The sequence below is a fragment of the Cornus florida genome, unplaced genomic scaffold (genome assembly GCF_030987335.1).
Source record: "Cornus florida cultivar Cherokee Brave unplaced genomic scaffold, ASM3098733v1 CherokeeBrave_3.0.0_Hap2_Chr03, whole genome shotgun sequence".
Classification (NCBI taxonomy): Eukaryota; Viridiplantae; Streptophyta; class Magnoliopsida; order Cornales; family Cornaceae; genus Cornus; species Cornus florida.
The window spans coordinates 69,622,472-69,648,446 of NW_026775573.1; the positions used below are offsets into that span (position 1 = coordinate 69,622,472).

Here is a 25,975-nt window from a genome sequence, read left to right on the forward strand (position 1 = left end):
CCCATTTCATTTCCGGGTCACTTTGTTCTCTTTCGTCTCGGCCAAATTGGAAGCAGTAGTGTGATATCAGCGACAGGCAATCAGCCATATAGCTCTGGGCGTCGTAACTCTCTCGATAGTACTGTGAAGTTACGTGGTTGCTGCAAGAAAGTGCATATAATGGGCGTCCGTACTATATCTCAGGAAGGGTTCGATGAGATGGTGAAAGAGAACATGGATGACCTCGGAATGGACCCCACCGAAGCCCTTCAAGATGCCATCGAAACCCTATCTCTCCAAGGCGTCGATCTCTCTGGTTCGTTGCTTGCATTACTTGAAATTAATTACTAGTTGGTATTGTATACTAAAGTTTTGTGTTTGAGAGAATTAAAATTAACTAAATTTCCTCTGCTCCCAAATATAGCAGTTAGATCTTCCTTCTTCTTCTTCTTCTTCTTCACACAGGTATTGTTACTTGCCCAGTCAAAGACAACCCAGTAATCCAGTGCTTGGATAGATTGAAACAACTCAATTCTGATTGGACGACGGATGATCATCTTGACCAAGAGATGATGACGGCGATGCTCAACAAGTTAACTGATTTGTGTTTGGTTGATGGATCTGGGAATGCAGCCATAGCCACCAGAAATGGAGGGCTCGAATTGCTTTCCTCACTTTGTTCAAAGTTTGGAGCGGGGTGCGAAAAGGTTCTTGTTTCAGCCTTGAACGCAATGGCATCTCTTCTTCATGGTAAATAATCCCACCACATTGTATACATACATATATATTTATTTATACTTATCAATATATGTATATATTTATTTATTTATGTGTTTTCTCTTATCAATTGTGTGTTTTGTCATTTGTCTCAAGTTTTAGCAGATTTAAATTGGCAATGCCAAAAAGGAAAAGAAAAATGTTGAAATGAGTTCTAGGCCTCTATGCAATATGAATTACAAGATATAATGCTCTCTTTCTAAGTCAAGGATGGTATCATATACTACATCATATGATATGTTGAATAATTTGGAAACAGATTTAAAATGATACTTACAAAAGTAAGTATATAATTAATTCCTATAAAATCTGTAAGATTTAACAGTGTATGAATTTTTTGGGGATTTAATTGTCCAATGAGTGAGATACTTGCTTTATGTTCACTATTGTCTTTCTTTGACTCCCACTTAGCTAGTATTGATCCTTTTTGAAGAGGAGTGATCCGTTAACAAGTTTGTATGTTCAAAAAAGTTGTTAATTTGGGTATATGGCCTAGATTTACACTTTTAAACTATATATAGAGACTTAGCGATTTTATATGTGCGTATGGTGAATATACTAGACTTTGAGAGCATATGAGAGATATCTTTGTGGGACTTTTGTGGGTATTCTTCGTTTGATTGCGTTCAAACTTTTAGGGTTCTTAGCCTTTTACACACTTTTGATCTGAGAGTTTGTGAGAACACTAATATTGTGAAATAATGGGAATATTATTATTTATTTAGCAATGTACAGGGAAAAAACATTTAGGCAAACAACAGCCTACAAATTTGGAATTTTGACTCCTAGAATACAAGCCCTATAAATCAGGGATATTAGCTAGTAGAATAAACATTCTAATTACAGGACATATATACAACTGTAATACACGTTTTCTCCCCATCTAGTGAGCTGTAAAATTTGCACAACCTATTCATACTATAATTACTGATTCTAACACTCCCTCTCAAGCTTGTGAGTGGATATTTTCCATTCTCAGCTTGCTAACAATAGACTGAAATGCAGAACCACTCAATCCTTTAGTTAACACATCTGCATGTTGACCCTCGGTTGACACAAATGGTGTACAAATTAGTCTGCTATCCAACTCTTCTCCTTTATAAAATGTCTGTCTACTTCCACATGCTTGGTGCGGTCATGTTGCACAGGGTTATGTGCAATATTAATTGCTGATTTGTTATCACAATATAGCTTCATAGGTCCTTCCCATGCAATCTTTAGATCTTCCAAAATTATTTTCAACCATAAAAGCTCACAAACTCCTAATGCCATAGCTCTGAACCCAGCTTCTGCACTTGACCTTGCAACTATATTTTGCTTCTTGCTTCTCTACGTTACAAGGTTTCCTCCGAGGAATGTACAATAGCTTGAAGTCGATCTTGTGTCATCAACTAATGCGGCATAATCTGCATCCGTGTATGCTTCCAATGTCAATTCATTTCCTCTTCTAAACAACACTCTCTTTCCTGGAGTACCTTTCAAGTACTGTAGAATTCGATATGTTGCTTGAAGATGTACTTCTTTTGGATTGTGCATAAATTGACTCACCATTCCTACAGCATAGTGTCACGCCCCGCCCATGGAGGTTGTACCACGCAAGCGACACGCAGACGCTGAGGAGGACGCTGCATGGCAACTGCATGGCAAGTGGAGTTTCTAGAGTCTTCCGGAGTAGTCTAGAGTTGTGTGGAAGATTCTAGATATGTGTAGTATATTCTAGAAGCATGTGGAAGGTTCTAGAATTCTCCAGAATTGTGTGGAGTAGTATGGAGGGTTCTAGAATGTTGTAGATATGTATGGAGATGTGTGGAAGGTGGAAGAAGATTCTAGAGAACAATTTCCACCGTTGGTTAGAATGCATCCTAGCCATCCATTAGGGATGGGGATGCCTATAAATAGGAGTAGGACTTCATTTTGCAAACAATAAGTCCTAGAGTGAGTCTTGAGAGCCTTGCAGAGAGTTTGAGTGCTAGCCTTGTACAAAGCATTCTTTGAAGTAATAGAAGTGTTCTTTCCTTGCCAACTTAAGTGCCTTAGTGTGTGTGAGTGTGCAAGCCAAGTGAGGAGAGGGCGAGGGCCACTACAACACTAGTAAGCACACGAGGGGAGTGTGTTGGCTAAGGTGTGCACGGAAGTTAGGCTGACCAAGTCCTTGCGAGAGTAGAAGCAACGCCTTGGTGCCGCACGGGAGTAGCTAGAGTGGTGCTGAAACTCTAAGCCCGTGACAGTTGGAGACGCCCACGCTGTGATAAGGGCAAGGATCATGGAGAAAGGTCTAAGGCTAGTGGAAAATGGGAGCGCCGCGATAAGGGCAAGTGGGAGCCGAAGTGCTACTTGTGCGAAGGGCCGCACATATTGCGACACTGCCCCAACAAGAAGACCATGAGCGCCCTTGTGAAAGATAAGGGCAAGGGCAAGGTGGATGATACGGGCAGCGACGAAGACAGGTGCATGGGGGCAATGCAGATGCTGAGTAGCATGGCGCATGACACCAAGAAGAAGGGCAAGGCGAAGAAAGTAGTTGGGGTGCGCTATGTGGATGCGCAGGTTGGTGGCAAAGCCGTGCAAGCGTTGGTGGACACGGGCGCCACACACAACTTCATTACCCCAGAGGAGGCGCAACGACTTGGCTTGGAGATGCGCAAGACGGAGGGATGGATCAAGGTCGTCAACTCCGAGGAGGCACGCGTGAGTAGAGTGTGCAAGGAGGTGAAGCTATACATGCAAGGATGGAAGGGCAAGGCCGACTTCCAGGTTGCGGAGATGGACGACCATGACATGGTGCTGGGGTTGGAGTTCATGGACAGGAACAACGCCGCGCCACTACCATGCCTTGGTGCGTTAATGATACTTGGAGGTGAAGAAGGCAAGGCCGCATGCATGGTGCCGCTCGTGGGCAGGAAGGAGAGTCCAGAGGTGGCAGTCAACACGATGGAGTTCGTGAGGACCTCACATCTCCCAAAGGGCGCTCGTACGTTTGGGGCAAGGACATATGCGCAAGTGTTGATGACCTGCGAGAGGCTGGGTCAGCTGAAGAAACTGTGATGAGGGCGTCACGGAAATGGGTGGGGGAGAATGTCACGCCCCGCCTATGGAGGTTGTACCACGCAGGCGACACGCAGACGCTGAGGAGGACGCTGCATGGCAACTGCATGGCAAGTGGAGTTTCTAGAGTCTTCCGGAGTAGTCTAGAGTTGTGTGGAAGATTCTAGATATGTGTAGTATATTCTAGAAGCGTGTGGAAGGTTCTAGAATTCTCCAGAATTGTGTGGAGTAGTATGGAGGGTTCTAGAATGTTGTAGATATGTATGGAGATGTGTAGAAGGTGGAAGAAGATTCTAGAGAACAATCTCCACCGTTGGTTAGAATGCATCCTAGCCATCCATTAGGGATGGGGATGCCTATAAATAGGAGTAGGACTTCATTTTGCAAACAACAAATCCTAGAGTGAATCTTGAGAGCCTTGCAGAGAGTTTGAGTGCTAACCTTGTACAAAGCATTCTTTGAAGTAATAGAAGTGTTCTTTCCTTGCCAACTTAAGTGCCTTAGTGTGTGTGAGTGTGCAAGCCAAGTAAGGAGAGGGCGAGGGCCACTACAACACTAGTAAGCACACGAGGGGAGTGTGTTGGCTAAGGTGTGCACGAAAGTTAGGCTGACCAAGTCCTTGCGAGAGTAGAAGCAACGCCTTGGTGCCGCACGGGAGTAGCTAGAGTGGTGCTGAAACTCTAAGCCCGTGACAATAGGCTATGTTTGGTCTCGTATGAGAAAGATAGATTAGTTTGCCAACTAATCTCTGATAGGATTCTCTATCCACCACCGCATCTTCTGGAGTTTCCTAAAGCTTATGATTTCATTCAATGGGTGTCTCCACTGGTTTACACCCTAGTTTCCTTGTCTTAGTTAATAAATCCAGCACATATTTCTGTTGGGATATAAAGATCCCATGTCGAGAGTGAGCCACTTCAATGCCGAGGAAGTATTTTAACCTGCCGAGTTCTTTAATCTCAAACTCTTGCAATAAACACCTTTTCAATGCCTCCATCCCTTGCAAGTCATCCCCTGTTACCACTATATCATCCACATAGACTAATAGAGCTATAACTTTCTCTAAAGCAGAATGTTTGACAAACAATGTGTGATCACCCTGACTTTGTTTATAACCCAAAGCTTTCATTACGCTAGTAAATTTGCCAAACCAAGCCATGGGAGACTATTTTAAGCCATAAAGTGCCTTTTTCAACTTACACACCTTATTCTTCTCTGACTCAAAACCTGGAGGAACCTCCATATAGATTTCTTCATCAATATCACCATGTAAAAAGGCATTTTTTACATCAAACTGCTGCAAACTCCTGCAAACTCCAGCCATGATTAGTTACTAAAGATAATAGGATTCTTACAATATTCATTTTTGCAATAGGAGCAAATGTTTCAAGATAATCTATCCCATAGGTTTGAGTATACCCCTTAGTTACTAACCTTGCCTTGTACCGTTCAAGTGATCCATCTGCCTTGTACTTCAAATGAAGACCCATTTACATCCCACTAGCTTCTTTCCTTGAGGCGGTTCCACCATGTTCCATGTTTTGTTCTTCTCAAGTGCATCCATTTCAACCTTCATAGCTTCTTTCCACTCTTTACTTCCCAATGCTTTAGAGATAGTTTTTGGGATAGTAATAGTATTGAGGTGGATAAGAAAACTTTTATGACCATTAGACAGCTTTTCATAGGACACAAAGTGAGACAATGGATAAATAGGCCGCTGAGTACACTTCCTAACACCCTTTCTAATTGCAATAGGAAGATCATAATCATCAACAACAGGCCTATTACTTTCATAATCTTCAGAATTAGGAGTTACCTTAATATTATCAGCACCAGAGATTGGTTCAGAATCAAGAACTTGCATTGATTGAACAAGGGGTTCTTTCCTCCTTGAATATACTTGCAATGGGCGAGTAGCACTTTGAATCTGTTTACCCTTTGCACTGGACTAGGAGTACTTGGTAAAGGAACGGAAACGGATGATGACGGATTGGACAATGACGGATTTTGATTTTGTGAGGATGGGAAGGATGAAAGATCAAGCAAAAACAAATCCCTATCCTTATCTTCCATAAATAATGTCTCCCCCTGAAGATAAGGATTTGGAAAGTAATTCTTAGTTTCAACAAATGTTATATCTACAGAGACAAAGAATCGTTTTGTTGGAGGATGATAACACTTGTACCCTTTTTGTGTAGAAGAATATCCAACAAAAACACACTTAAGAGCCCTTGGATCAAGTTTCTCACGGTTATTTGAATGAATATGAACAAAGGACACACACCCAAAGATCCTAGGAACCAGGTGATTTGTTGTTTTGAAGTCAGGGAAAAAATTCGAAAATAGTTGTATGGGGCTGTTATAATCCAGAACCCGAGTGGGTAATCTATTAATCAGATGTGTAGCGGTTAAGACAACTTCTCCCCAATAATTTTTTGGAACATTTTTTTTGGAAACAAAAGGCACAAGTAACAGCTAGAAGATGACCATTTTTCCGTTCTGCCACTCCATTTTGTTGTGGTGTGTTGACACATGAAGACTCATGAATGACTCCAATGACTCCTTTTTCTTTGAAGAATGGTGACAACACTTGATTAAAGTAATCCCTAGCATTATCAGATCGAACTCTTTTTCTCTCAACCCTAAATTGGTTTTTCACCATGTGGAAAAATTTTTGAAAGGTGGAACTGACATCTGATTTTTGTTTTAAGAGAAAAACCCATGACACACGAGTACAATCGTCAATAAATGAGACAAACCATCGAGCCCCAGAGATATTATGTACTGTACAAGGTCCCCAAACATCATTGTGAATTAGAGTAAAAGGTATTGAAGATCTTGTATCACTTATTGGAAAAGAAACACGTTTATGTTTTGCAAGTTCACAAACATCATAATGAAACATACCCAAACCAAATCCTTTAAACAAACCAGGAAACATTATTTTAAGAATACTGAAAGAAGGATGACCAAGACGAAGATGATATAACCATATTTTATTTTTATTGGAAAGAGAAGACTCAGAAAGCAGAGACAACGGAATAGGATCCTTAGTGCTATTTTTCCCATCAGGTTCCTCAAGAAAGTAGAGCCCATTCCTCTCCTTAGCAAGTCCAATCATCGTTCCCGTGCTCTGGTACTGAAATTTACATAGTGCAGAAAAAAAGGTTACCATACAGTTCAAATCCTTTGTAAGCTTGTGAATTGAAACTAGGTTGGTAGACAATTTTGGCACATGCAGAACATTTTTTAAAACAAAGTCCTGATTTATAACTATATTCCCTCGACCAGCAACTGTAACCAGTGTTCCATCTGCAGTAGCAATTTTCTTATTACTAGGACAAGGACTGTAAGAGACAAACCCATGAGATGATTGGGTCATATGATTCGTAGCCCCCCGGAATCCACTACCCAAGTTCCTTTTGAGATCGACACATTAAGTGCATAGGGCTGAGAGTTACCTGAAAAAGCCAAGGAACAAGTACCTGCACCACTCGTAGGTTTCTCTAATGTCCCCAGAAATATCTCAGCTTCTCAATCTCTTCTCTATTGAACTTGGATCGCTCCTTAAAGAATTCTCCTTCTCCTCCTAATTGTGCCGAGGTCAAATATGCCTATCCTTGCCCTACTCCTTAACTACTCTTTGCTGTCCAAGAAGTATTTAGAGTATTTGAGGGCTTACCATGGAGTTTCCAGCACCTCTCCCTGCTGTGTCGCGGCTTCTTACAGTAGTTACACCATAAAGAGTCTTTATTACCTGCTCTTGATCCTTCTGACAGCCCATTATTTCCTCCTACTCCATTGGAATAGGCATTCGACTGTTGCTGGTCTGATTTCACATCTCTTGGATTTGCAGCTTTTGTAACCAAGGCTGAACCATCTGCCAATTGAGGCTCTATCGTAACTCCTCTTCGTCCTTCACCTCCATGAATTATGGCAATTGTTTCATTGAGTGAAGGAATTTCTTCCTTTCCTAACACTTGCACTCGGACAAGATCGAACTCAATGTTCAATCCGGCAAGAAAGGTGTAAATTCTCTCTTTTTCCATATAACGTTTAAGAAGGGCTGCATCATAGCTGCACTTCATCTCAATACACTGATAATGATCCAATTCTTTCCATAAGTTTTGTAAAGTCTGAGCATATTTAGTGACCGGTTACCTTGTTTGGTAGATGAGATTTTTGTCTTAATCTCATAGATTTGTGCAGCATCTTGGACTTCAGAATATGTCTGCCTGCAGGACTCCCAAATCTCCTTTGCTATTGTAAAAAACATACAAGTATTGTCGACTTCTGGCATCATCGAATTCCATAACCAGGACATCACCATCGAGTCTTCTTCATCCCACGCAGCGTACTTCGGATCATCCGGTTTTGGTCCCTTCCCAAGAAGATGACTCAGTTTGCCCTTCCCTTTCAAGAAGGTTCGAACAAACTGAGACCACTTCAAATAATTTTTTCCATTGAGACGTAAACCTGGTTGAATATTCTGCAACTCTCCTGCTGCAGTGTTGATGACTTCATTAGAGATTTGCTGATTGATAGATTTGGAAACCTCAGTCATGATTTTAGACAGAAGTGGAAAGAAATCTGGGCTCAAGAAGACTGATTTGAAAAGGAAAAAAATGGTTCTGGAAAAAATGGCAAAGCAGGCTGGGAAAAACAGAACCAGAAGAAGAAAAGAAAATGGCAGTTTAGGCCAGAAAAAGAAAAAAACTGGAACCTTTTTCCAGAAACCTTTTTTGCGGCAATGCAGGCCACAAATTTACACGGATTCCCAGAGAGCATTTAACTCTGATACCATCTGAAATAATGGGAATATTATTATTTATTTGGCAATGTATAGGGAAAAAATATATAGGCAAACAACAGCCTGCAAATTTGGTATATTGACTCCTAGAATACAATCCCTATAAATCAGGAATATTAGCTAGCAGAATATACATTCTAATTACAGGACATATATACAGCTGTAATACACGTTTTCTCCCAATCTAGTGAGCTGTAAAATCTGCACAACCTATTCATACCATAATTACTGATTCTAACAAATATCATGCGTTCAGAGTTGTCCCACGATCACCAATAAAGGCATGGAGAACAACTTGAAGCGAAGCTGATTCAAAATATACGACAGGCTTGTGGTGGATTGGAGCTTATAATTACTATGACAGTAGGTGATAACGAGATTTAGGCGAAAGACTTGGATGTTGGCAACAACCATGCTTGTGGGAGACTAGTGAGAACTAGACATAAAGTTTAAGGCTTCAGCAGCAACTGAGTTTTGGCTTGTAAGCTTTCTTTTCATATAGTCGAAGACTAGCTCGGCACTGCAATCTCCAGTTTTTTCCCCAATTGGGGTTTCCAATGTAAAAATTGCTTGTCTCTCTTTACTTCTTATTTATTTATTTATTATTTTTAAATACTTTACTTTTGCTTTGTGTCCTGATTGATTGAATTCCATAAAGTTTGCTTAATTTGGTTAATTGAGAATTTATTAATCGAAAAAAGAAGTCAGGATCTAATCACACTGTCCTTTAGGTCTATTAAATTTGTGAATACATATACTTCCAAACAACATTTACTTGTTATCAAAGCTTCCATTGTGCAACTCTCAAAAGGTTTTGTGTAACATGTGCAATTTTGTCATTTGCAGATGTTCAAAGCACTAACACATTTCAGAAGATTGGTGGATCAAAGATTGTGGTGGACATCCTAATTCATGGGCATCGAGATTTTAACATCTTGAATAGTGGTTTTTCTGTTGTTGCTGCTGCTGCAACTGGCAATGAGATTCTTAAGGAGTCATTCATGGACCTGAAAATCGATGAGCTCATGATCCAATTTTTGAGGGAGCACCAAAACGGGAGCATCCATAGCCTATATGATGCTATACGTGTCTTATTAACACCTGATGATAATCGTGTTGTAGCTTCCCAAGTAAAAACCATTGAATGCACATTTTGCTGACCTTAAAGATCATATAATGATAGATTCAACATAAAGATCTTTCATAGGGTTTATTTTGCCCCGTAGGGTGGGTCTGAAAGATCAAAACTCATTAGCTGCATCTTCATGTGACAAATTGTAGGTTTATGGTTATGCCAGAAGATTTGCAAAAATTGGAATTGCACAAGCTCTTGTGGAAGCACTTCATGAAGGACTCAGTTCACCAGGTCTAGTATCAGCTAGCATTGCTTTAAAAGCTGTTGCTGTCAATGTAAGTTTGCTCCTACATATGGAGGTGTTTGTGTTGAACAGATAATCTTGCATGAAATCTCGGATTTATTTTGTTTAAGCTTTTCATCATATAGTGGGTTTTTTGTTGATTCAAAACTTGCTATCTCTCTCTCCTGCCACTGTTATTCTTATGTGTTTTCTTATTTCTGTTGTTCTTGTTAGTCAAGTTGTATTATGCTTTAACATCAAAACTTCTCTTGCCTTGGCAGTGTGCCAACTTGGCACCAACTATTTGGAATATGTTGAAGGATTTAAATATTAAAGCAGGCAATATCCTGATTTCAAACCTTGCCGTTACCTTGATAATTAAAAATTGAAAAACGTGCTGGACCAAAAGAAGGCCACACTGAGGGGGTGTGTTGAAGGATTTATATATTTAAGTTACACCCTCTCTAATAGCTTAAGCTTTTGGAGTAGATGGTTGTTAACATAATCAATATGTAATAATATGAAAAAGTTTATAAACAAGTATCCAGGAAACTGGAGGAAACTGTTGGGTTAACATCTCCGTAACTATGATACTACTACAGTGCGATGACAACTAGAGTTGGGAGTATCTTTGAGAAGAAAATGACTTTCAAAATTTTCTTCTATCAGATTTTTATTTTGGCTCATTGGTTCACTTTTGTTGACTTAGTGGCTGTTTCTTTCTGCAGGATGAAATATGTAGATCGATTGCCGAAAACGGTGGTGTAGATGCAGTTCTCAAATGTATTGATGATAGTGCTGAACAGGGAAACAAAACTGTAGCTAGAGCTTTCTGTTCTTTATTGTCGAAGGTCAACTCTGAAACCATCACTTCTATTCAAGTTTTGACATATTTATACATCATTTATATATATTTTTGATAAGTAATAATCGATTAGAAAAGCGTTCAAAAGGGGAACGCGTCCCTAATACAAAAACGGAATCTGAACCTAAGGACCTATAGAGTCCAAAAGATCAACTAAGTCATCAGTAGAGGAGCAAGTGCTTCCTTTCACATAACAAAAAATAGAGCGAAGAATATGAAGTTTCAAGTTTGCTATTCCTCTCTTTCCATATGCACCACCAAACACTGTGTGGAACTATCCTCCAATAATCGCGAGCGTGGCTTCTCACTAGGCATCATCTCCACGCGTTAATCAGTCATTTGGAAGACTGAGGCATTACCCAATGTATGCCAAATAAGCCGAAGATGAGGTTCCAACAATTGTACACCACAGGACAGTGCATAAGAATGTGATCCACAGACTCACCATCTCGTTTGCACAGACAACACCAATTAACGATAGTATTGCTTCTCTTCCTCAAATTGTCTAGTGTCAAGATCTTACCCCAGACGGCAGTCCACACAAAGAATGCCGCTCTAAGTGGAGCCTTGGAGCGCCATGTAGTCTTCCATGGGAAAACAGGACCAACAAAGTTGGAAAGGCATAGAAACATGGACCGGACACCAAATCTTCCATGGGAGGAAGGAACCCACAAAATGTTATCACTACCTCTCCCAACTTCCTCCTGTTGATACAACATATCCAGAAAGGCACATACCTCATCCATCTCCCAATCCTGAAAAGAACGCCTAAAGCGCACATCTCACGTTATCCCACTGCTATAAAGCCAATAATAGTCAGCTACGTAAGCGTGTCTATCGTCGGCTATACTATAAAGTCTAGGAAAGGAGCAAGACAACAATTGATCTCCACACCATAAATCCTCCCAAAATCGGACACGTCTACCATCGCGAACCTTGAATCTGATATGGGAACAGAAGACATTCTAACCCTTCCAAATGAATCTGATAGAGACTGGACGGGAAGACCAACCACTGCTCTCCTCCCCAAAACGACACGAAACAATCCTTCTCCATTGGCGATGTCGTTCCCTATTGAATCTCCACAACCACTTTCCTAAAAGAGCTTTGTTAAAGGGAACCAATTTTCGGATACCTAGACCGCCGAGCTTTAAGGGCTTGCAAACTTGCTCCCATTTGACAAGATGATACTTGAACTCCTCTCCTCTTCCACCTTGGAGAAAGTCCCTTTGAACTTTTCAATCCTTTCGGCGACAGAGCATGGGATTTGAAATAGAGATAAAAAGTAAGTGGGAAGGGACGAGAGAGTGCTCTTAATAAGAGTGACCTTCCCCCCCTTCAACAGATATTACTTCTTCCATCCTGCCAACCTCTTTTCAAACCTATTAATTACAGGATCCCAACTCCCCACCCTCTTAGAGGAGACCCCCAAAGGCAGTCCCAAATAAGGAAGAGGAAAAGCACCCGCCCCACACCTAAGAAAAGCAGCTAAGGAGGTAAGGAGGAAATATCCTGAACATCCCCAACCGGGACAAGCACACTTTTTCCAACATTGATCTTTAGCCCAGAAATTGCTTGGAAACAAACAAGAATGCATCTCAAATATCTAAGTTGGGAAACATTGGCATCATAAAAGATCAAGGAATTGTCCGAAAATAGCAAATGAGAGATCTCCATCTGGTGAGCTACATTTCTGCCCACTCTGAAGCCCCTGACCCAAATCCTCCACTCTCCTCATTAGTCTGCTCAAATCCTCCATGATGATGAGGAAGAGAAAAAACGATAAGGGGTCTCCTTGCCTCAACCTCGAGAACTCGTAAAGAAAGCAGGAGAACCGTTCACGAGAACAAAGAACTTGACGGACGAAATACATGTTTCGATCCATTTCCTCCACCTACTTCCAAACCCCATCCTCTGAAGCAAGTAAAGAAGGAAATTCCAATTGACGTAATCATAAGCTTTTTCAATGTCAAGTTTGCATAAGACGCCAGGGACCCCACTCTTCAACTTGGAGTCTACACATTCGCCTGCTATAGGAACAGAATCCAATATCTGCCGTCCTTCGACAAAAGCATTCTGGGAATCCTAAGAACAAGAACCTTGGCAACGAACTTGTAAATGCATCCCACTAAGCTAATTGGTCGAAAGTCCTTGATATTAGAAGCGCCACCCTTCTTAGGAATAAGGCAATAAAAGAGGCGTTTAATGACTTCTCGAAAACGCCATGAGAATGAAATTCCTGGAAAGTACCCATCACCTCAATTCGCATCACCTCCCAACTCTCTATCAGAAACCACATAGTAAACCGGCCCCGGAGCTTTGTCACCGTTGCAACTCGATAAAGCCTTCAACACTTCCTCTTCAGAAAATGGGACCTCAAGCCTATCTCTATCCAACTCAGAAATATCATTGAAATGGAGACCGTCAAGCCTAGGTCTCCACCCCAACGTCTCAGTGTAAAGCTTTTAGTAAAAGGAAATAACCCCCCTGCGCACCTTATCCTCTCTCCACAGCTCCAAACCATCCACATGGATTCGCCCAGTATGATTACTCCTTTTGTGAGCATTAGCAAGCTTGTGAAAGAATTTCGTACTACGGTATAGGCCTAGATTTTTGGCGCCACAAAATCTCCTGCATATTAGCGATCTTAGCAAAAACCGCCTGATAGGAAGCTCTCCTAGAGCGTAGAGACTCCACATCCCGCCCCAACTCTTTAAGACGATCAATCTCAGCGAGGTCAGCAAGAACTCTATTTTTCCTCCATTTAAGATTCCCGAACACTCTTTGTTCCACCTCTTAAGCTCAGTTTTGAGGGTCTGAAGCTTCCTGGCGAACACAAAACTGAAGGAACCTGTGGCCATCGCCTCCTCCCACCAAGATTGGACTTTCCCTTGGAAATCCTCTGATCTCAGTCACATATTCTCAAAGCGGAATGGGGTACACCGAGATCTCAGAACCCCCGCAATCTAGAAGTAAGGGAACATGATCAGAGGTCACCCTTGCAAGAGCCGCCTGAACAACATCCGGGAATTTCTCTTCCCAGTCCCCAGAAATCAAGAATCTGTCCAGCCTTGATAACCATTAGACTAAGTAAAGGCTGCCCCTTTCATTGGCAAATCAAAAAGAAAATGACTATCAATAAAATATGAAAACTGGGTCATCTCAGGGGACCACCTACCCCCTGTGGATCTCTCAAACGGAGACCTAACAGAATTGAAGTCCCCACTTAGGCACCAAGGAAGAGACCACAGTCCCTTAATGTGGCAAAGCTCCTCCAAAAAGGAAGGTCTTTCACTGTCGATAACTGGCCCGTAGACCCCAGAAAATACCCATCTGAAATTGTCCTCCTCCATCTTGAACACACAGGACAAAGAGTAACTCCCCTTCCATATGTTCATCCTTGACAGCCACCTGCAATCCCACATAACTAGGATTCCGCCAGAGGTACCTGAAGCGTTCAGTGCTTCCCAATCCACAAACCTTCCTCCCGAAGACTCCTAACCACCCTGTCAGTAATAGAGGCCATCTTGGTTTCTTGCAAACAAACGACATGGGCACTCCACTTCCTCACAGCTACCTTGACCACCCTCGTTTTGTCCGGATCATTGAGACCAATAACGATCCAAGTGATAATTCGTAGCTTCATTAAAAACTATAAACAATCATCTCCCCTCCTCCCCTTTTCCCACTTATGGTCCTTCCCCTTTCCCTCGCCACCCCATCCTTCCTTTCATAGTTGACATAAGAGATGAGATTCTTGACCTCCTGCTCCCCTTTCCAAGACGTTAAAGGTCTCCTACTTTTAACCTCTTTTGTGCCCTGCATATTCCTTGCAACCTCTCTCCCTTGCATAATTGCAAACTCTCTGATGAGACACTTAGCGCTTCACTAGCAACACTGATATTGTGCACTGTTGAGGCTTTTATTTTCCGATGAATCAGGGGCAGAGATGAAAGGCCCTGTTGTGTTTGTTTTACAACAACACATATCGTGTCAAAAGTCATGTCTTTCATGCTTGTACCTCTCTTGCCTACGCTAGTCTGCTTCCATCTCGTTTTCTCCGCCATTGACCAATTTCTTCGTACAGATGGATGAAATGCAAAAGAGTTGCGCTTTGATAAAGGATGGACGTGAGCATGGGCTGAGCTTCCTCCACTGGACCTTAACAAAACATTTGGGTTAGGCTTGGTAAATGATAAGGAGATGGACAGACGATTATTGAGGCCCCGCTGGACCTTCCTCTTGATCCTTTGGGAAACACTAGGCCCAGACCAGGACATAAGACTATTAACCATGGGCCCCCATGCTCCAACCCAAGCCCATTGTTGGTACTTTCCATAATGTTTGAATGATAACGTGGCCTGCCACATGGGAAGGCAAACGGTGAGGCTCAACTTCTCATCGATCTCTGGTACTATAGGGTCGGGTGTTTTGGATTGAGATTGAGACACAACTACTGCCGAGTCATTTTGTATGGCCTGCCGTTGCATCTTTGGTGTCAGAAGCTCTTCCTAGCCATTGGTGATGTGTGTGACGGTTTTCGGGATGTGGAGGCCTTCGAGATGAGCGACACGGAAAGAATTTTGCTCACTGTGGCTGGCGGTGGTGTAATTCCAGCAAGTATCGTTGTGGAGGATGGACGGTGGGCGTTCAGAATTTCGTTATCTGAAGAAATTGCTCCGACCATGGTTCCACTGACTAGGACATGTTCCGGAAAAGGTGATTCGGGCCCATTGGCGGTGTCGGCTAGCATCCCTCGTTTGTCATACAGATATGGAGGTGGGGTTGAACCTAAGCCGAATTTCTAAAAGGTGGAGGTGCAGAACAGCCGAGTTCAAGGTTAGGGACGTGTGAACTGCCATGCGCCGAAGGCGAGTGGTATTGGGAAGGCTGCGTCGGGGACACGTGGTTGGAGGAGAAATGACGCCCGTTATGAGTGGAAGATAGCTGCCCTTCCTCGTGCCGAGTCACGTAATTCTCAGAATTTTTTGAATTCAACTTCTGTTGGGCCGGATGTTGTTGGGCCTGTCTTGTGTGGGGCTCATGCAGCGGGCTCGAAAGTGACTGGGAAGGACTCTCATGAGTGGGGTGGGCCTGGGCCATCCTCTGGGCCGGGGCATTTCACTAAGTCCGTTAAGCGGGATGGACGATCTAAGTTTTCTGGGCCTCTTTTTTCTTCTGGACCAGCTCATGTTAAGCCAAGATTGGCTAAGGATAGGATGGTTAAATGGGGCCCAAACAATCATCTTTCAATTTCCTTTCAAGGTGGGCAGCCCAACCCAACTTCAGAAACGGCTCAAAGCCTTGTCATTCAAGAACCTGCTCCGGACACGTCATAGAGAAGATCTACCTCACGTTCTTGGTTGAGGAAAGAGAAGGCGAATTGGGTGAAGGTGAGTTCGAGCATGACAGAAGGGGCTGGGGCTTGTCCGAAGACTTTTCGGCATAGATCGTGTTGTCAGAATCGGCTCTCAGGTAATGGATTTGAGCTTCTTCAGTCTGGGTTTTTGGGTGACGATGAGAAAGGCGACTGTGTCTCCATGAAGAAGGATGGTCCCTCTTGGAATTCCTCGAAGCAACCTAGCAAGAAATGGACCAGAAATGACAAACAGAAGTGGGTTACTCGTAAGGATCCCCATTTGTGTCCAGGTATGTCGATTTCCTTTCAAGCTCGGAATTGTCCGTCTGCTTCTATCTCTGCTTCTGCTCCTTCTTGTGAGTTGTTGAGAAGTGGGATCGCCTGTTCTTGAGATTGACTCGGTGGAAGGGTTGAGCTCTATGGTTGGCTCGGAGTTTGGGATTGTTGGGCCGTTAGAAAGGGATGGGACGGTTTGCTTGTTTGGTGATTTTGTATCGGGATTGCATCGAGATTGTTGAGACTTGTTCGGAGTTTTCTTCAACCTCTCGGTATGATTCTTCAGAGGAGGAGATGGGTAGGCCGGCCAAGCCTCTTTTGGGTGGATTGGAAGGGCTGTGTTCTTCCTTTAAAGGTGACCCAGTGTCTTGTCTGAAGGGCCCTGTGCCTGATTTGGTGACTGTTTGTGTGGGTAAAGATATCTGAATTTCCCTCAGCGAGGAATCAGCCTCTCTTTTGGTGAAGGAGTTGCAGAAGCACAGATTTTCGCCTGATGATTAAACTGTTGATTGTAACCTGGACTCGTTCATCCAGAATGGTGTGTTGGGTTATAGAGAGGACTGGATGTCACATGTTGAGGAGGCAGTGGAGGCCAAGGGAGGTGTGGAAGATGGGAGCAAGTTGGAACAGGGTAGTTCTCTTGATCTGATTTTGTGGGAGGAGGAGGGTCATGCTAATTTGGGGGTGGTGGACCCTTTGGTTGTTGTTCATCCAGAGGAGTTGGGCAGCAAGGTGTGTAGGTAGGAAGGTGAGGAAGCTGGAATGGAATGGGTCAAGGCTAATATTGGGGTCACTAGTGATCTGTTGGGTGTCTCTTGCAAGGGCAATCGTGATCAGGCCTTAGTAATCCTTTAGGCCACGGCAGAGGGGAGAGAAGGGGAGATGATTCAATTTTCTAGAAGGAGGAGCAGGAAGAAGAAGAACTTTACTCCGGGGAGAGGGGAAAGGGAGCTAAGGAACCTGTGTTGCGATGTGAATTATGATAGGTTAATTTGGGGGGGGGGGGGGGGGGGGAGGGGTAATGTTAAGGGAGGAGGGAGGGGTAAGGGGGTGAAAGAGGTGATTGTTTCCTCATGAAGCTTCGAATTTTATCGTGGAATGTCCGTGGTCTAAATGATTTGGGCAAGCGAAGGGTGGTGAAGATGGCGGTGAGGAAATGGGGGGTACATTTGGTGTGTCTTCAGGTTGATTCTATGTCTGATTGTGTGGTGAAAAGTTTGTGGGGTAACCGGTTTGTTGAGTGGGAGGCGCTGGATGTTGCTGGATGTTGTTGGGACTTCAGGAGGTGTTCTTATTATGTGGGATAGGAGATGGTTGCTAAGGTGGATGTTTGTAAAGGGAGTTTTTCTTTGTCTTGTGCCTTTGTGATGGAGGAGGATGGTTTCACTTGGGGTTTTTCTGGGGTGTATAGGTTGCTTGACGATGGCGTGAGGGATGGATTGTGGGAGGAGTTGAGTGGGGTGAAGGGGAGGTGGTCTCTTCCTTGGTGCATGGCCGGAGATTTTAATGTGGTTAGATCCCCGGCGGAGAGATCTACAGATGGTCCGTGGACTCAGGCTATGATGCACTTTTCTGATTTTATTGATGGCCACCAGCTTATTGATCTCCCTCTTTAGGGAGCTTCTTTCACTTGGTCCAGTGGAAGGGAAGCTCCAACTTTCTCTCGCCTTGATAGATTTTTGATTTCCAGTGACTGGGAGGAGAAGTTCCCGGATGTTGTTCAGGCTGTTTTGGCTAGGGTGACGTCGGACCACATTCCCTTAGTTTTGGACTGTGGAGGTTTGAGATCTCGCAACACTCCTTTCAGCTTCGAGAACATGTGGCTTTGTGCGGATAATTTCCAGGAATCTATGCATTCTTGGTGGGAGGAGAAGCTGGTGGTGGGTACGTCGAGCCATATTCTTGCAGGAAAGCTTCGACTCCTGAAAAATAATCTCAAAAGGTGGAATAAGGAGGTGTTTGGGAGCTTGGAGTGGAGGAAGAATAGGGCTTTGGCTGATATTGCCGAGATTGATAGATTGGAAGGGGAGGGTGTTATTTCTGAATCTCAATGCAGTAGGAGAGCAGCTTGTCAGGCAGAATGTGTGGAGATTGCTCTTTTGGAGGAAATTTCGTGGCGCCAGAAATCTTGGGCGTTGTGGCTCAAAGAGGAAGACCGAAATACGAAGTTTTTCTATAGAACTGCTAATGCTCATAGGAGGAGTAATCATATTGGGCGGATGTGTGTGGATGGTGCGGTTTTGACTACGGAGGAGGAGGTGCGAAGCAGTATTGTCTCTTTCTACCAAAGGCTTTATTCTGAGCCTCTTTGATGGAGGCCACGTCTTGATGGTCTTCACTTCGATTCTATTTTTGCCTTGGAAAGGGATGGGTTGGAAAGTCCTTTTTCGGAGGAGGAGGTGCTGAAGGCTTTAAAGAGTTGCAATGGTGATAAGTCTCCAGGCCCTGATGGTTTCATGATGAGATTTTTGTTGGAGAGCTGGGAGGTGGTTCGGTATGAGATTATGGGCACCTTTCATGAGTTCCATTCCACGGGGCGGTTTGAGAAATTGCTTAACGCATCTTTTATTGCCCTTATTCCTAAGAAGGGTGGTGCTTCTAATAACAAGGATTTTAGACCTATTAGTCTGATTGGGTGCATTTACAAGCTCATCGCAAAAGTCCTCACCTTTAGATTGAGGGAGGTCCTGGATGGAGTTATTTGCGAGTCTCAGAATGCTTTCATTGGGGGTAGACAGATCTTGGACTCCGCCCTTATTGCTAGTGAATGTGTGGATTCTAGACTTTGCAGTGGGACTCCTAGTGTTCTTTGCAAGCTGGATATCGAGAAAGTCTATGATCATGTCTGCTGGAATTTCCTGTTTTATCTGTTGGAGAGGATGGGCTTTGGTGAGAGATGGAGGAAATGGATTGTTTCATGTGTTTCCACTGTCAGGTTTTCGGTGTTGGTGAATGGGTCTCCTTCGGGGTTTTTCAGCAGTTCTCGTGGCTTGAGGCAGGGGGACCCTCTCTCCCCATTCCTTTTTATTATTGTTGTGGAGGCCCTTAGTAGGTTGATGAGAAGGGCAGTGGACTTGGGATTTATTAGGGGTTTCAAGATCAGCCTTGACTCAGTTCAGCAGATGGAGATCTCTCACTTACTTTTTGCGGATGACACTATTGTTTTTTGCGAGGTAGAGGTGTCCCAGTTAAGGTATTTGAGATGTGTTTTGGTTTGTTTTCAGGCTGTTTCTGGCTTGAAAGTTAACGTGGGTAAGAGCGTGATTGTTTCTGTGGGGGAGGTTCAGGAGGTGGACTCTCTGGCTGCTATTTTAGGGTGTGGGACGCGACGCTTTCCTATCTCATATTTGGGTTTGCCACTGGGGGACGGCCAGGAGGGTGGGAAGTTGGAACCCGGTGATTGAGCGGGTCGAGAGAAGATTAGCTGGTTGGAAAAATCAATATCTGTCCAAGGGTGGTAAAGTTACGTTAGTGAAGAGTACTTTGTCAAGCCTCCCAACGTACTTTCTTTCGCTCTTTCGGATTCCAGCCTCTATTGTTGGTAGAATTGAGATGCTTCAATGGAACTTCCTTTGGGGGGGTCGCGGAGAGGAGTTCAAGTATCATCTTGTTAAATGGGAGCAGGTTTGCAGGCCTTTTCAGTTGGGAGGGCTTGGAATTAGGAGATTGGCCCCTTTCAACAGTGCTCTTCTTGGCAAGTGGCTTTGGAGATTTGGCAGTGAAAGATAGATTATGGAGAAGGGTTATTTCGTGTCACTTTTGGGAGGAGAGAGGGGGGTGGTCAGTTAGACCAGTTAGGTCTGCTAGTGGAGTGGGGGTGTGGAGGGCTATTGGAAAGGGGTGGGATGTTTTTTCCAAACATATTAGATTCAGAGTTCGGATGGAAGGAATGTTCGGTTTTAGGAGGAGTCCTGGTGTGAGGATAGGCCATTGGCTCTTTTGTTCCCCAGGCTTTTCAGGATTGCTGTTGACAAACATACTATGGTTGCTGATTGCTATCGCCTTGATAGCGGAATGTTGTCTTGGAATGTGCGTTTTCGGTGAGCTTTTCAGGATTGAGAGTTGGATGATGTCACTGGGTTTTTGGCTCTCCCGTACAAACAGGAGGTGGGAGGTATTGGTGCTGATTCCTTGATTTGGGTGCCATCTTCTCATAGGATGTTCCAGGTCCTGTCCTGTTTTGTGTGCCTCTGGTTTTCATGGTACCACCTTCCCATGGAAGATGGTGTGGATGTCTAAGGCGCCTCTTAGGGTGGCTTTTTTTGTGTGGACTGTAGCTTGGAGTGAGATTTTGACTTTGGATAACTTGAGGAAGCGAAGGCATATCATTGTTAATTGGTGTTGTCTTTGCAGGATTAATGGGGAGTCAGTGGATCATCTTCTGTTGCGTTGTCCTGTTGCTCATGACTGTTGGAGTCTCATTTTTGGCTTGTTTGGTATTCATTGGGCATGCCTCGGACCTCTCGGGAGATGTTGGATATTTGGAGGGGCCAATGGGTGGGGGCTCAGGCGAGAGTTTTCTGATGGGTGAACCCTTTTTGCATTTGGTGGAGCCTTTGGAAAGAGCGAAATAGAAGATCTTTTGATGGGAAGGAGTCCTCCATTGGGGTGCTAAAATTTTCTATTATTTATACTCTTTTTTGTTGGGGTCGGGGGAGAGATTACTCCTCTCTTGAGGATATTGTTGACTTCATGGGCTCTTTGAGTCCATAGGTTCCGTTTTGTCTTTGTATAGCTTGGGACGCGTTCCCCTTTTGAACGCTTTTTAATACATTTTACTTATAAAAAAAAAAAGGCAGTGGTGTGGATCTAACATGAGTCGATGGAGGCTTTCGGAAGGATGGATGGTGATAATTCCTCCCTCAATTCAACTTTGAAGGCCACTCTCTAATCTTCAATGAAGATGAAATCCGGGATCACACCTTCATCACAAACATAAAGAGTAATTCTCTCTCCTACCATCATATCATCCGCCTCCACGCCTCTAAAACCACTGCACATATTCCCTATGGCTTCGAACAGCATCTGACAGCGAAGATGAAGGGGCAATTCGTACATCACCACTTGTCTTCCCCTTCCCCTTGTTCTCACCGCCGAGCAACCGTCTGCAAAATACCAAACATCAATTGACAGAGTAGCAGCGCCCCATGTCTTCTTGCCAGAAATAAGAACTCTTTGTGCCTCTTTCTCCGACGGTAATCTGAACAGAAGAAGATGATCAGGCAGGGTTGAAACCGTTACCCTGCACGCGATCTTCCAAGTCTGCGTCGCCCACGTCTCGATCGACTTGATACTTCCCACATCTCTGTTGAAGTGTCCAACAAAGCAGGATTTTAAAACTGATTCTCGGCATGCCATACTGTGATGATTGACCCTGAAGGTCCTACCATCTTCAATTGGGAAGCTTTCAACCTCGCCATTGAGAATGAGACGTGGTAGATTTGCTACTTCAAGGAAAGATCCTCCCATAAACCCTAATCCATGTTAGCAGCAGCAATCCCCAGTAAACCCTAATCGCCCAAAGATCGCTTCTAACAGAGACGAAAAGGGTAAAATCGTAGTAAAATTATAATTAAGTAAAAATTTATACATCATATTCATTAAGTACAAATTTCATGGCATGCTTTGACAGCACAAATGGTCTTGTACAAAAGGCTGATTTGTTTTTACTCTCTTTTTGTACTTGTATGAGAGGATTGTGTCTAGGCACAGGCTATGGTTCTTCAATGTTCTGTTTGATTCCTGAATTTATAGAAATGAAGAAAATACAATTTGAGATCTTATGCAATTTGAGGTTTTAGAACTCCTGTATGATTCTTAATTTATTCATTCCCTCAAACTTATTATTAGTAACCACGTGGAGCAAGTGTGAGTGTTGTGACACTTGTGTAGAGTTAATGAATTTGTTTATTTCTTATGCTAGTGTTAATGGGAACACGATACAATACGTAAAAAACTAGTTATCCACTAAATCATGTGTTTTCTTCCCTGCTATTGCATGGGAGAAAAAATGTGCTAGTTCAGTTTTCATTTAGTTCCCAAAGATTTTAGAAGTGATTAGATATTGTCGTTGGCACTGTCATGAATACGCACATGCTAATCCATGATTGAATTCTATTTCAGGATCATATGGATAAAACATTTCTCACTTTTTGCAGACACTTATATATCCCCAGCTATATAATTTATGATAAAAATGAACCGCTAGTTGTCTCAAGTTTGTAGCATTCTTAGTTGTCAATTCAGAATGTTATGTATAAAACTTTTAATGATTACGGCTTGTTATAGCATTGAATCACCGCTGAAACATTGCACTTGCTTTCTTTTTGTTTTTGGCTGCACCCTGAGATGAAATGCTTGATTAGTTGGCAGGAAGTGATGCAAATAAGAACACTATTGTTGAAAAGGGAATGGATAGGCTAATCAAACTCTCATCCAGATTTTCTGACGATCCATCTGTTCTGCAAGAGGTAAGAAGTTACAGTATATACAAATGTTCCCTGAGGTTTTCATTGGATGTCAGCTAGTATTTTAGGTTTAGTTGAAGTCAGATGTGCGGCATTATTTTGTTAAATAAAATGCAGGGTCTAGATAACTAATGACCATCTAGTAGATATTACTTTCAAGAAGGATGTCATTTGTAGATGTACAAGGATTCATCATCAAAGAACTTGGTGAAAAACCTGTGTCTTTTGTCAAACAAGCAATAGATCCTTCTCTTATTGAAAACATTACTGGTTGTTGTGTGCTAATGAACATGTGATGTATCTGATCCTCTGGTCTAGTTTAACTCCTTTTGTCAGCAATTAGATTATGCAGTTTCAGATTAGCTTAGCTTATGTGGAGAGTTTCATTTGTTTGGTTAATTGCTTTCCTTATGGTACAGGTTATGTCAATTATATGTGTCCTCTCCTTGAGATCCCCATACAATGCTGCTCGTGCCATTGAAGCTGGAGCAGGAGACCTAGCTATCCAAGCCATGCAGAAGTTTCCTGGAGCATCTCAAATGCAGAGGAATTCCTGTATGATGATCAGAAATCTTGTGGTTAGGAACCCAGAGAACAGGCAAGAGTTTTCATATTTATGATCCTCCTTTCTCTTCCTGCATATCATAAGGTTATAAAGTACATTTTTCTGGTTATGCTTATAGAAGTTTAACTAGGACAGGACTTGTATATACTTAACTCAAAGCCCTGAACCAACATTGTGGGATTGGTTACATGAATCCTGCTTCATCATCTTGTTCTTTCTAATGCAATAACCTCATTAAAAGCACATGCTTTCACATCTTTTCTTAATATCTAAGCTCATGCTAGTTTGGCCTTCCCTTTCTTTGAGTTTTTTTGTTTTTTTATAAGTAAGATTTTATTAGAAAGTGTTCAAACGGGGAATGCCTCCCAAGAAAGCTACACAAGGCCCAAATAGGGCCCTAAGAACCTGGAGTTCCCAAAAAATAAAGTAACTCCCCTAAAGATCTACCTTCCCTTTCTTCGAGTATTACCCCAATATAAATTACATTATTTTTTCTCACTACTGCATTTGTTGTACATAATCAACCTTAAGGAACTAAAAATTGTTCATTTGTTTTTTCTGATAAGTAAAATGTCATAGAAGGGCGTCCAAACGGGGCTAAAGTGTTCATATTTTGATACACCTCTTCACTCTTGATCTTCGCAATCTCCTCACATATCCAGTTTTGCCAAAATTATATTCTATGTATTTATTTCTAGTAGGCAGATCAGGATTGATGCGCGGATAGAATGAAGGCGATTTTAGGCGATTCAGGTGATTTGGAGTTAGGGGCACAGTTTTCGAGAAGATATTTTTATATATACATAAACTATGTCATGAAGAGGACTTTTTTGGATGTTGCAAGTCTGCCACGTTTGGGGTTGAAGGAAGAGGTTGTGTGATCATCTTCAGACAGAGGGTTTGTTTTCTAGGTGGATGAGAAGAGTACGAGTCAATGGGAAACGACGCTTTAATCTTGCCTTTTTGGGAGATTCGACAGAGATGTTGGTAGCTTGGTAGGAATTAAGGAGTGGGCTTCGAAGATTTGGCAAATTTCATGTGGGGTTAAGGTTTCGAACTTACCAGATGGGTTGTTGCTATTTTGATTTCCTTTGGAGAAGGAAGCGCAGAGGGTGTTAAGATGGGGGAAGAAAACTTGGGGGGATGCACAACTGCTGATTGATTTGTGGGTTTACAGAGTTGGGTGTTTGGCGATGAGGAAATGGACGAGGCAGAGGAGGATAGTGCTGTTTGGGCTTCCACTTCATTAATGGTGTCAGAAGCTATTTGAATCTATAGGGGAATTATGTGGTGGGTTTAGGGAGGTTGAGGTTTCTGAGAGTGAGACTAAAAGGACAGTCATCACGCTGGCTGACGGTGGGGTCATACCAGAGTTCGTGATCGTTGAAGACAGAGATTGGGTTTTCAAGATCTCGGTGACGGAGGAGATTGCTCCATTTGTGGCGGCGAAATCCATGGCACCTTTGAATTTTGAGAATAATGGACGTGTGTTGCGCAGATCTGATGCTGGTTCAATCCGGTCGGCGAGCTTGGGTAGATCGGAGAAAGATGGATGGCATCCAGGTCAGGGACGAAGTGTTAGGTACGCGCGGGAGCCAGGAGGCGAGTGGGGAAGGGGTGGATTGGAGGCGTGCACGTGCAGAGGATAGGGGTGTGAAGATTATGGATAAGGTGTTGGAAGGGGCTGGCCGGGGGGGACGTGGGCCGCTTAATGGGCCGCGTAACAGGTTAGCTGGTCCTTATGTTCAGATGCACAAGTCCAATGATGGGTTTGGGCCTAATAATTTGGTCCAATAGAAGAGAGATGGGCTGTGTGTTGGGGCCCTAATAAAAGTTTGTCTATCAGAGTATTGGGTTTGGGCTCGAAGGAAGAGGAGAGGAGATCCAGAGGGGATGGGTTGGGCCAAGCCCAAGTGGGGAATTCTGCTGCGATGTTCGGTGAGGTTAATAGACACTAGACGCGATCGGATAAAGAGAACTGGGTTAGAGCTAGCTCTTATGGCAGTTGCAAGGGGAGAAGGTTTTGTCATGGGAGTTGCTGTGTGCAAAAGGCTTCGGATTTTCAGTCTTTGTCATTAACTTCTCGTGAGGATGGCGAACCCACAGTTAGAGATAGGAATCGCTAGTCATGGAAGGAGAAACAGAAATGGGTTTGTCCAAGTCTGTTTTCCCTAAATCTTGGAGCTTCCTGTCTGCTCCCTCTTCTTCTTCTTCTACTCTTTCTTATGGGGTGTTGAGGAGGGAAATGGGGGTGGAGGTTGACCGGAAGTTGTAGAGAAATGGGGTGTTGTCGCCTGTGGTGGAAGTGGATTCGGAGGGGATGGGCTAGATGCACAGATAGAGGATGAGGTGGGACAGTTAAGGAATCATACACCGGATATTATGCTGAGTTGTTCTCCTAAATTAAGGGAGAATGTATCAGTGATGGCTGCCCCGGTAGGTCTGGACAAATTTACGGTGTGTGGGGGACGTGA

General features: G+C 43.2%; 1 protein-coding gene across 1 annotated transcript in view; it reads left to right on the forward strand.

The window, feature by feature from the left end:
* LOC132300733 (uncharacterized) overlaps positions 1-25,975 on the forward strand; it is a 45,988-nt gene continuing 20,013 nt past the window's right edge. Inside the window, exons 1-7 of the mRNA XM_059797942.1 lie at positions 1-295; positions 445-729; positions 9,458-9,741; positions 9,893-10,021; positions 10,698-10,820; positions 22,835-22,939; positions 23,356-23,534. Coding sequence (XP_059653925.1) covers positions 160-295; positions 445-729; positions 9,458-9,741; positions 9,893-10,021; positions 10,698-10,820; positions 22,835-22,939; positions 23,356-23,534 — 1,241 coding nt within the window. The 5' untranslated portion in view covers positions 1-159. The remainder of the gene's footprint in view (positions 296-444; positions 730-9,457; positions 9,742-9,892; positions 10,022-10,697; positions 10,821-22,834; positions 22,940-23,355; positions 23,535-25,975) is intronic.